Source organism: Anabas testudineus, chromosome 16, assembly GCF_900324465.2.
Source record: "Anabas testudineus chromosome 16, fAnaTes1.2, whole genome shotgun sequence".
Lineage (NCBI taxonomy): Eukaryota > Metazoa > Chordata > Actinopteri > Anabantiformes > Anabantidae > Anabas > Anabas testudineus.
In genome coordinates, this window is record NC_046625.1 from 11,521,656 (window position 1) to 11,534,093 (window position 12,438).

The 12,438-nt window shown below is 43.3% G+C and overlaps 1 protein-coding gene across 1 annotated transcript; it reads left to right on the top strand.

Annotated features, from left to right (window-relative positions):
• Window positions 1–140: 140 nt before the first annotated feature.
• On the top strand, window positions 141–12,143 carry virma (vir like m6A methyltransferase associated). The gene is given in 28 exon segments (XM_026373415.1): window positions 141–203; window positions 690–802; window positions 1,656–1,742; window positions 2,797–2,845; window positions 2,929–3,091; window positions 3,217–3,336; window positions 3,724–3,969; window positions 4,469–5,199; window positions 5,489–5,652; window positions 5,654–5,695; window positions 5,697–5,936; window positions 6,059–6,586; window positions 6,713–6,867; window positions 6,960–7,042; window positions 7,455–7,548; window positions 7,768–8,156; window positions 8,240–8,395; window positions 8,499–8,734; window positions 8,821–9,070; window positions 9,154–9,371; window positions 9,461–9,593; window positions 9,739–9,882; window positions 9,978–10,132; window positions 10,334–10,430; window positions 10,693–10,859; window positions 10,948–11,297; window positions 11,524–11,670; window positions 11,767–12,143. Coding segments are annotated over 28 exon segments (5,523 nt in total). The 3' UTR covers window positions 11,970–12,143.
• The last annotated feature ends 295 nt before the right edge of the window (window positions 12,144–12,438 follow it).

Genomic DNA, 12,438 nt, shown 5'->3' on the forward strand with positions numbered 1-12,438 from the left:
CCTTTTTACTGTCAGATAAATGATAACTATATAAACAAACACTTGTATATGTGTTTCTGTAGTTTGTTTATGTCCAGGTTGCTCCGGAAGTGTTCCTCGTACCGGAAGTTTACCCCTGGTCCGAGCTACAACAAGAAGCGATGGCGGGGGAAACCTCAACGGAGCTTCTTTTTCTAGATACGTTTAAGCACCAGAGTGCAGAGGTAATATCCTACGTCTAAACACAGCCTTGTATGTAAGGTTAAAAACGGTCTGCATCCAAAACTCATCTCGGTTTTGTTCAGGAGTTTTGAAAAATGATGCTCAACTTCTAAGCTAACGATGCTAACGTAGCTAGCGATAGCGGTTGTGTCACAACGTTAGTTATTATGATACCGCTGCAGTTCACAGTTTTATAGACACATAATCTTTCTAACTGTACACATTCCTGTCATAAGTATGTCAGTTAAACCCGACTTTGTATGGATAATCGTACACTTTGTGCAGCAGTTTTTTCACTATTGTGCAGTTTGTTTGCTAATTAGCTGCGTTGCTAATGCTAACTTTAAGTCTCCAAATGGATATAGTTTAGTTATTTACCTCAGATCGGGCAGCAGAAATTATTCTCTGACCTCTGATATTCAGTGTTGCTTTTAAAGTGATGTCGTACTTAAACATGTACATTTATTATAATGTTCAATGCACTTTAGTTAACCAACGTGGATGTGGTGCGGTTTCCTTGCGGGGTGTTGATCACAGAGGTGCGGGTCATTCCTCCAGGAATAAAAGCACACAGCAACTTACCTGACAACAGAGCATTTGGGTAAGAGCTATCATTCTGTCTAACTGACGAGAACTCAGTGACACATACAATCTAACAACACTCTAGTAAACCCTACCATAATGACATTATGTTTTAGAGATGTGATGATTCAACTACATACTTATTATTATTTCTTCATGGCAGGCTGCTGCCTTGGTCCTTTGCCTTAATGTACTTAAAAACCTTTACATCATTAAAATCCTTAACATCATTGTTGATGATATATGACTTCTGGAGATGTTGGTTTGCTACAGATATCTGGGATATATATGTGCGGTTTTAAGAAAATAGATCTTTGCTGTGAGTGATTTGGATACCTGTGCTCAGTTGTTGAGCAGGTCCTGATTCTCACTCAGCTTGTTGGGCAATGTATGATGTAATTTAACTGTAAAACTGAGTAAATGAGGCCTATGTGTGGCGTTAATGCAAAGCAGAGCAATATGAATCATAAAGCATTACTTTATATTTATAAATCACTATATATTCATAAACCATGCATTTATTAGAAAAACATTTTCACAGAAATGTTTTTTAATCTAACAAATAGAAAACCCATAGAAATCGCAGTGATCTTTATGGTAAATATATAGAATATATAATATATGATAAAGTTTTTAAGCTTTAGTGTAGTGATAACTAAATAAATAAATTATGTTTTTGCCCTTCATCATCACTATCAAAATTGGAAATCATAGAAGAGCTGTTGCAATAAATGCAAACAACTGTAAAGGTGTACCTAATACGTTTTGTAATACTGCCCAGTCTCGTGTCACATTTAACTCTGTACTAGTAATGTCTTCCAAATACAAAGATGCTGACTGAGTCCTGACTGTTTCCGTATGTGTGTTTTTAGGGAGACTTCTCCACATGCCTTCCAGCTGGAGCTGTTCTTCAATAATGTCACTAAACCTAACAGCCCTACCTTCCACAGACTTGGCAGGTCAGTCCCCACTCCTCATTCTCTTTATTACTTCCTGGTAACATCTATAAAGTGCCTTAGATACAGAAGTGTGTCTCACCTGTAGAACCAGTCACGGAAGCATCTGAGCCTGGTTCTCTGAGGCCAAATGGGTGTGTGTGTGTTTCTGTAAGAGTGTGCGCACCCACCCATTCAGGTCTCTTTGTTCTTAACCTGGCAAACAGGTCTCTCCTGAATCTCAAGCCCACTCACACTGTAGCTGAAAGTGACACAAAAACTAAGAGGTCTCAATGAAATAGATGAGTAGTGGAATGTTTTTTTTCATAATAACAGTTGTACACAGTGGCACTGTAGCATAAGCCTGTATTTAGAAGCATCCTTTGTGTAAGAGTTGTTGAGGATTTTAAATACAACACGCCCGAGTTATGATCTTTGCTGGGAAAGAATTTTTGCCTGTCCTATTACTATTGAAGTATGTTTCAGATGTTTAAAATAGCTCCTGGGAATCAGTTTAGTCAGGGTTCTGGATAATCCAGATTGGTGGTGGTGGTGGTGGTGTTTTTTTTTTTTTTCAAATATGTTTTCAGGTATTGCCTTTTTGTGACAGGAAATCAGCATACATGTTTTTAATGCCATTTTACACATTTTATTCTTAGCCAAAGAAACCCTATACATATAATTTATTTATTTACTTGTGACTACTTGAGGTATTTGGTAAAATAGGAGTTTAAAAAAAAAACTTTGTGTAGCAGAGAGATGTGTGTGACTCCTTGATTTTTTCTCCGTGTTAGGAACTAGTGCATTAAAAACAGAATCTGTGCTTTTACAAAGAGAGTTATGCCCTTTGTTAGACAGAGGACATCAAATAAGCAAAGTGATATGATAAGAATTGAAAAGTGAGTTTTAGACACAGTTAAATGGCAATTGCTCAGTGAAAAGAGGGTTATACAGATGACTGCTAAAACATGCTGTTTTCTATGTTCAGTCTGTAAGATTGATAATAAATAAACAGACCCAAGTTCAGAAATAGTTCAGAATTAGTTGTGTTATTCCTTTTCTTGCTTTCTACCCTCAGTCTGGAATATGATGAGAACAAGTCCATCGTGTTCAGACCAAGTGGAAAGGTAAGTGGTTGTATGAACAAATAAAATAAATTTTTTCCCTGTCTTTTTGATTTGTGAATTACAAAATGAGTTTGTGCGTGCAGGTCAACACGGACGGCCTGGTGCTGCGTGGCTGGTACACCAGTCTGACTGTGGCAGTGTATGGGACAGCAGAGCGCTCACATGGACATAACCAAGACTCGCCCCCTCCTCCACCACCCCCACCCCCCCAACAGCCTGGTGGACTAAAGAGGATCATTAAACAAGGTGGGCATCGTGAAGCTAAAACTTCACTTCCACTTCCTGACACTAAATTATCCGGTAAATAGATTATCTCTAATTTTCCCAGATTTGTCGTATCCCATATCAGCTTCACTGTTTTTCTTTTTAAGAATGGGAAAAAGATGACCAGTACAACGGCAGTCCACCAAGACCAGCACCCCGGGGGCCTCGCACTCCACCAGGACCTCCACCTCCAGATGATGATGATGAGGAGCAGGTTCAAGCTATGGGTTAGAGCTTTACATATGTCCTGCACTAAAATGTTTCCACATTATGTAACAACTTCCATTTTGTTTTACACAGTACCTCTGTCATGGTACAAGGTCATGTTTTTTGTTTTTACCACAAGTTCAGTGTCGTTCTGCTGTCCGGCTTTCTGTCCTTTGGCATCCATCTCCACCTTGTCATCACTCCTTACAATAGAAACTCATGTGACCATACATGCAACACCCTACAAATGACCAATTAACTTAAATGACAGCCTTTTGTGCGCCACCATTATCCTTTTAGTGATTTGCAGGCCTGTACCTTTGTAGGGAGCTACTTAGTTTGTATATTTATTATGGCTATGTTGGTAAAACGTCTGTTTACGGTGTTTTTTGTGGTGTCATCTACAGTGGGCGTGGTCAAAGATGAACCATGTGAAGGCCGTGATGACTACCTGGAGGCCGTGTCACCTGAGAGGTCACTGCCTGCTGACGAGACATACTCGGATGCTGAACACGAGGAAGAAGGTGATGAGGAGGAAGAAGAGGAGCAGGAAGAGGAAGAGGATGCCCGGACAGAGGGCAGCGCTCCAGAGGAGGAGGAGGAAGAGGAGGAGGAGGATGAGGGTGAGGACGAGGAAGAGGAGATGGAGGAAGGTAGGGGAGTTCTTATGTGAGAGTAGGACAGGGTATAATCCCAAATGGACGCTCAGCCCTGAACCCCTTGATACTGTAAACTCTTCAGACTTCCCAGGCGGCCACGGGAGAAGGGTCCATTTGGGACTGAGTTCAAGAGTGTGTGTGTGCTCTGGCATGCTACCTCCATCTACAAGCGCTGGAAGCCCCCAAGTCCGGGCTAGCCCCCACTCTGAAGGCTTATGATCAGCATTCATAGGCTGTCATGTGCAGATCTACTTCACATATCCTCACAGCCATGGCTGAGCGTGTGCTGTAGTCACATCCTGCATGTACTAACCCTGCATGTTTGGAGTGATGCTGCTGAGCTGATTTCAGTGTATGCATTTGTGAACAAGCAAGGGAAGATAGATAGTAGTTGCTGGCCTCCTCATTCTCATTTGTTTTCACACACATTTTTATGACCCCAATAATGTTTGAAAAATTATTTATTATACATTTTCACCTCCCACTTTTCTAGGTGATGATGGCTATGAGCAGATTTCCAGTGATGAGGATGACCTGGATAACGGTAGCTTCAAGTTGCCCACCTTCGACATGGACTATACTCCTGAGGATCTTGCATCTGTCCCACCTGTCCAGTATGACCCTTACGAGCGTGAACTCAGACCACTGCTGTTCTTCACCCCTCCATACAAGACTCGCTTTGATATCCAGTTTGAAAAGGCCACTGTGGATGAACCCAGAGATGCTGGGGGTACAGAGATACCAGCACTTGGAGAGGAGGCTGAAGTTGTTGCCCAGCTCAAAGAGCTGCTCTCTAGTATTGGCAATGACAGAGATTCCCGCTGGGTCTCAGCACTGGAAGAGACACCTGGGCTGCTGTCCAAAGCGTTGGCTTATTTAATTAAACAAGGAGAAGGAGTGATAGAAGATTCTGTTGGAGTTTTGGTCCAGTGGGCTCTCCAAGCACTGAGTATGGAGGTAGCTCTCACGCAACCCATTGCTCTTAACCTCCGACAGCTGAAAGCTGGTGCAAAGTTAGCATCACACCTGGCAGAGTGTCCACAGGGGCTCACAGTGCTACTTCGGGAAGGGGCTCTGGGTGTTTTATTGGAGCTGCTCCACACAGACCACGTGTCCTCCACACTGAAGTTGAGTATCCTCAGAGCTGTGGATGCTCTGACCAGTGCTCCTGCTGGGGTGGAGGCTTTCCTACGTACAGGAGAGTCGGAGAAAAGTGGTTATCAGGTTAGCAAGTGAAAAACTTGAAAATCTCTTTTGTTGTTGCATTTCTTTGACTGGCGCAGTTCTTCTGCAAAATGTTTTTAGCTAGGATTCCGGGTTGGAAGTGTCCTTCAGAGCAAGACAAGAAAAATGCAATGAAAATTCTTAATCTGTCATTTGTGATCACATTGAAAATATAACAAATGTGACAGCATCCATCACTTTTTGCGTCCAAATCAGAGCCAGTGCTAAATATAACAGCTAATCTGCCTCAAGTACTTTCAGCTGACACTAAACTATTTGTTCTACACAGCGTCTAGTCCAGCTGTTTCTGCATGAAGAAACAGTTAGGGTCATAACAGCTGGCAACGCCATATTGCAGAAAAGCCACATGTATGAAGTTCTGGTCGACCTACAGCGTACAGCAGGGGCTTGGAGTGAACCACAGCAGGTACATACTCTCACTCAAACACACACCTCTAACATCCAAGGCCAAGTTTAATTTTATGATAATCATGACTGAGTCATCCACAGGAGGAAATGGAGGATGCTGAGAGCCCCATGGAGGAGGAACCATCACTAAGCTCCCCTCCCGTCAGCGAGGCAGAGCTAGATAGGCTAGCCGGGGTTTTGGAAGAATTACATCACCTGCTGGAGACAGCCCCTCACTGCATGGTGCAGCCACCTGGGAAAGCCTTCCCCACCACTGCTAGAATCACAGGACCACAAGAGAGGGATGATCCATATCCAACATTGTATAGGTACATGTTCAGATACGAATGAGCTGTGTGAGGTTTGTCACACAGTGCAAATGTTCACACGTGAAAATGAATATAGTGACTGTTGTAAAGTTATTGTTGTAATCTAATTTCTCCGTCCTCAGGTATATGCATGCATGTCATTTCCTGGAAAGCACTACAGTGGTGTTGTCAGCGGCTGCAGTGGCTGGACATGTAGGCGTTACCCAAGCAGTTAGAGAGGTCCTACGCTTCCTGTCAGTCACCCAGTCAGGTCTGCTCTTCCTTCTCGCACAGCCCACTCCCACCAACCTGCTGCTACGCCTGCTGGCATCAATGACTGAGACTGAGGGCGACGAGAGCACATTTACAGGGGGAGAGGGGGCTCTCACAGGCCCAGGGTTTGGTGAAGAGGGCTTCGCCGTGTGGCTTATGCAGGCACTGCATGCATTGCAGGGTGTGTCAGAGCTCATGAGCCACGTGGCCACAGGAGGAGATGGAGGAGCTGGGCTGGAAGAAGGTGACAACCCAGAGGTACTGGGCATGCTCCATGCACTCTACCTGATGACCTTCACACAGAGTGGACGCAGCGCTGTTGCCCACGTTTTCAGCCTGGACAACAACCTGTCTTGTCTGGTCACCCTGCTTCAGCACCACAGCAAGGATGGACAGGGGTACAGCTTACAGCTTCTCTTCCTTTAGTTTCTTTCTGTATCACTCTTTTGACTTTTAAAAAACTTATGCTTAATATGCATTGATTTTGGAGTGTGTTTTCACTTTTTTGTCTTCTTTTCCTACAGCGAGGCCAAGGCACGCAAAGCAGTGACATATAATTATGCCTGTATGCTGGTGTTACTGGTCGTGCAGAGCTCTAATGAATTGCGGATGATGGAACAACATGCTGCTCCCCTACTAGCGTTAGCCAAGGCTGATGACACCAATGCCAAATTACAAGGTAAATATTGCCAATGTAGCACTATCACAGTGTCATGCCGTATAAGAAAGTTGTAGCATTAATCTATGTGTGAATGTGTTTTCGTTCTTCAGAGCTCAGTAAATGGCTGGAGCCTCTGGAGAAACTTCGCTTTGAGATGGGCAGCATTCCCACCCTCATAGACTATATCAAACAGGTACAGATGTGTTAAAGTAAAGCTACATTAAACAGGAAACAACAGTAAAATGCAAATAGTCCTAATAAAAGTTAGTCAAATTAATTTAGTGAATGAAAAAAATCTCTTTAATTGAAGAAGTTTATTCATGTAGGTTTATGTAGGTTGACCAAAGGATTATATTCAGTGGTACTCACTACATAATAAATATATATATATATATATATATTTATATGGGGAAAAATATTGATCATTATCTCTCATTGCTCAGCTTATACTAAAGCATTAGTATTAATGCTAATATTAGCATCAGATAGATGTCTAATTAGACTGTGGAACCTCACTGACACACACAGCTCAAACACACAAGGCTCTGTAACATATTTACCTAAAGATAATGTATGCTTCTTCGTATGTCTGCTTCTTCCTTTAGAATGTAGAGAATGTGTTGACTGCTGAGGGAACAGGACTGGTCACTGCTCTGAGGGTCCTCTGTCACATTGCCTGCCCTCCAGCTGCTGTAGAAGGTAAAGATAATTTTCCATTAATTCCATTAAACCAAAACACTAAATGCTTCATCTGGAGCTTCATTGTCTTTTCTTGCTTTAATAGTTTTAGTTTAGATGTATTTGTAATATTAAGCTGAAGAGATGGTTATTGCACTCATGACACAGTCATGTACTGACTTAAACAAAACAGGTGTTACATACACTGCTTATCACCATGTCTTCCTCTGTTTTCCACAGGCCAGCAGAGGGATTTGAAGTGGAGTCTGGCAGGGGTCCAGCTGTTCTCAGGCGAGGGCCTGGATACATGTGTGCGTGTCCTGCAGAAGCTGTGCAGCGTGTTGCTGCAGCCATGGCGTCTACATGGACATATGGGCCCAACGCCACAGCGCTGGATGATCCTCAGTATATGTATCAGCACACTCAGGCTGTTGCGCACCATGCTGACGGAGCTGCTCCGTGGTGGCGCATTCCAGTTCAGGGACACTCGTGTGGCGAGTGTGTTGGTGACACTCCACATGATAGTGTGCTCCATCCCTGCGTCTGGACGTCTAGACGGAGAGGAGACCCGAGTGCAGGCACTTATTGTTGATGTGCTGCTCACCTTCACACAGGGTGTCAGTGAAGAGGTGTGTGAATGGGGGAGGATAAAGGCATGTGATACATATTAAATATTAAAGAAAAAAAATCTGAAATGTGTGTTTTGCTGCAGGTGACGCACACAGAAGAGTCTTTGGCCAGTAACACGTGGTCTCTGATGCTAAAGGAAGTTTTGGGCTCATTGCTGAAAGCTCCTGAAGGTTTGTTCTCTGGCCTGACGTTGTTGTCTGAGCTGCTGCCTCTTCCATTGCCAATGCAGAGCACTCAGGTACCTTAACTCATTGGATCTCTCTGCTTACATAAATATTCTGTAACTAGTTTCACCTTGTGAAAAGAATTACCTTTATGCTGACTTACTGTTGTCTCCGTAGGTGATGTCAGTCCAAGATGTAGCTGTAGCCCTAAACACACGGAAGTTGTGGAGCATGCACATACGGGCGCAGTGGAAAGTGTTTTCTGAGGCATTGAAATGTGTGTGTGCTACCAGCTGCCCTCCACTTTTGGCCATGCTGAGGAGAGTGTGTGTTCAACTGGCAGATCTGTCTTCATCTACTGCGATACTTATCATGAAGATCCCGGTAGAGCTGCTGTTGGAGGAACTGCAGCCGTGAGTGATGGATATCCACACCTTCATTTTTTTGTGTTTATGCTGTAAATAGTTTTTTAAATTGGAATAATGTGTTCTAACTGCAGAGTGGAGGGGAAAGGTATGTGCTGGGGCCAGGTCCTGCGTCTTCTTTCTTTAATGGATGCACTGGTGTCACAGAGATCCTGTAAAAGTGCGACGTTACACCTGCTTTCTGGATCTGTGTCTGGAGATGAGCAACTTGCCGATCTGTTCCCGTTGCTTCTGTCTCTTCTGGTTCCTCCGACTGACCACTTGTTGCAACAGCAGCAGTGTAGTGAACTAGTGGGAACAATAGCACAGTCACTGTGTGACCAGGTAAGCATTGATAAGGATATAAAGGTAATTAGGTTCTCAAAGGGAGAATAATGAAGCCTAAAATAAATCTCCATCTTCACCAGGACATTTCTCTGGTGGTGTCTCCACCTGGTGAGACCTGTGTGTCAGAAGCCGAGCAGCTGGCCAATGCACTTCCAGTTCGAGAGATGATGTCATCAGTTTGCAATGCCTTGTTGGACGTTTTGGGGAATGCAGAGAGCAGTGTCCCGCTCCTTGTCACCTGTATCAGGACGTTGACATTCCTCACAGAGCACGACTATGGACTCTACCACCTTAAAGTGTAAACAACAATGCTCTCCTCTTGTTGCTAGGCATGGTGTCTTTTTCTGAGTCAAACAAGACTTTGATTACACTTTATTTTTGTTTTAGTGCTTTGAAGAAACATAGTGGGAGTCTGTATTCGCTGTTAAAGAGGCTGGTGTTTTCATTCAACAAGGACTCTGCAGATCTGCTTTCAGCTCTGCTTGACTTTCTCAGGCAGATTCTCAACACAGAAACAATGGTAAGACCTGGTTTTACTGCTGGTTTATGTTTTACATAGAAGTAAATACCAAAAAAATGTACATGCTTTTGAAGCAGGGTGTGTCCAAATCACTAGTAGTGCCTAAGAGAATCAAAGACAAAGATGTATCTATGTTCTAATGCAGTGTGTTGAGGAGGGCCAGGGGTCCGGTGAGGAGTCTGCCTTCCCTACACCTCCACGGTTGCTGTCTGGCTCCGAGATGAAAGCTCTGCTGCAGTGGGACAAGTCCGAATCACATCCACTTCCTTCTTTAGAGAAACAGATTTCGGTACAGAAGATGCACACATACTGTAGCAGTGTAGGTTTTTTACTAAGTAGAAACCACTGCTGTCTTTGCATTCAGCAAATTCTTTGTGTTTGTAGAAACTGTGTAAAGAAGACGAGTCGCTGGAGACCATGTTGGAGAATGTGATTGTCCTGAGGCAGACATTAGAGACGGCCTCGGACACACCTCCTGCAGCTGACACTGAGCCCACTCTGCCAGCACCTGAGACACTTGGGACCCAGTTTAATCACCGGTACGGTCTCTCAGCTTGTTTTTTTTTATCCATGTTTTGTCCTCTTTGCATTTGTTCACTTGTCAGTCAGTTTGTTGAAACTAATACTAAACCTAATAGATTAACTTAAATGAACCTCCTCAATGTTGAAATGTTGAAAGATGAAGAGTGTGTTTCAACAAATACAAATACAACCTTTCCTGTGTGATTTGTTATTTGCAGGACGGTTTTCATTCTGTCAGAAGCTCTGGATGAGCAGCTGAAGGCTTTGTGGTTCTCTCCCTTCCAAACAGATGACATAGAAACAGACCTTGATATGGTTAGTGTACGCATTCAAAACAAGCAAAATACTTAATAATAATAATTTGTTTATTTAAATAATAATAATAGTAATTTATAATATTTAGTTTGTCCCATTTATAAATTCTTATAAATCCAAATAATAAACATTGCTATTATTATTACATTAAGTTCATCACAAGTCATAACTAACAATTGGGTAATACGTAAAATTGTTTTATACAATCAGTTATGTCTGTTAATATAGTATGTCTGTAATTGCAAATTTCATTGTGTGGCAGGTAAAAGTGGATCTGGTTGGTCTGGCTCAGGAGTGTTGTCCAGATTTGGACCTGAAGGCAGAGCTGGAGCGCTCCTTCCTGTCTGAGCCCTCGTCTCCTGGTCACACCAAAGCTCCAAAAGGTTTTCGACTGGGCAAACACAAACATGAGACGTTCATCACATCAAGGTAGTTTCAGCTACCTTAAACCTCTTCACAGAATTAACATCTCGTTTTAATCAAATTACTGAATGGCATCTCATGCATGTCTCTGCAGCGGTAAATCGGACTACGTGGAGCCTGCTAAAAGAGCCCACATCATGGCTGCTCCGCGTGGCCGTGGAGGTCGAGGGGGATTTGGGCAGAATCTGAACCGACCCCACGATATCTTCCGCCAGCGCAAACAGAACACTTCCCGTCCTCCCAGTATGCACGTGGACGACTTTGTTGCAGCAGAATTTAAAGACATTACAACCCCTCTTGGACTTTTACCCCCTAAACGGCCCCCTAAGAGCTCCCCCAAACCCCCTACCAGAGGACTATTTACTGGCAACAGAGGCAGAGCCACTTTCCACAGCCAGACACGATTTTTCACTCCACCACAACCTAAAGGTGTACTGTTATCTGGTAGGTACACAGCAGATACAAACAGCTTTTCTGCAGTGAGCAAATTGTATAAATTTGATTGGTTTGTAAAAATTGTCAGAGTTTATGCAAACATTGCTCAGATTTATAAGAACAATATTCCAAAGTGTGCTTTTAAACGTATATCACAGTAGTTTGGAATTTGGAGAAATCAGAACCATGTGTGTCCAGTAGAAGGTAATAAATCTTTTCTTTTTCGGTTCTATAGGTAACTACACTCGCAGAGACGGAGGACGAGGTTCATCGTGGAGCGGCCAAGTTCCAGCCGTAACTCATAGAGGAACCTACAGTGAACCCCGTGGAGGCCAGAGCAATTTCACGCGTGGACCACTGCCCTCCAGACAACCACCAGCAAGTATGGAGTACACATATGCAAACACCTTTGTCTTGATTGTGCATTATTTCTAAACACTGCAATGAAAATATGGTGGTTTTTGGTGGTCTTTTCAAGGTGCATATCGTTTGGCTCCACGAGATCGAGCTCCACGGGGCCGAGGAGGCACGGGGCTGTCGTGGCTTAGTGGAGTAGGAGGTGGTGGCAGTGCCGGAGGAGGAGGTGGTGGAGGTGGTGGAAGAGGGTCACAAGGGAGCAAGTTCGGTGGCGGAGGGAGCGGAGGTGGGAGGGGCAGACACGTTCGCTCCTTCACCAGGTAAATTCACCTGGGCAATGACTGCAGCCTGTCAAGGCCAATGGACCAATCAGGATGTTATGTACACTGTCTCCACGGAAACATGGTGGGATGACGTAACAATGATATTGAAACTTAATGTTGTTTTATGTTTGTAATAATGAGTTGTATTGAGAGAATAAAGGTGATAGTCACTGAGCGTTCTTGTGTGTTTTCTAAGCAAACAGATGAAGTGATGAAGACATGGACCATGTAGTCTTGATGAAGAATGTTACAGCCAAAACACATTAGGTGTTCACAAACTGTATTGCATAACAGGAAAATTACTTGAAATAACTTTTGAATTGAACCCTGAGGAAACAAAATCCAAGTGACATTACACAATGATCTATTTGCAAAAAAACTGAAACTGAACATAAATCTAAAAAAATTTAATGATTATTCATATGAGCCATAAGTCAAAAGATTAAGTTCCCAGGTATAAGGGGCCTTTC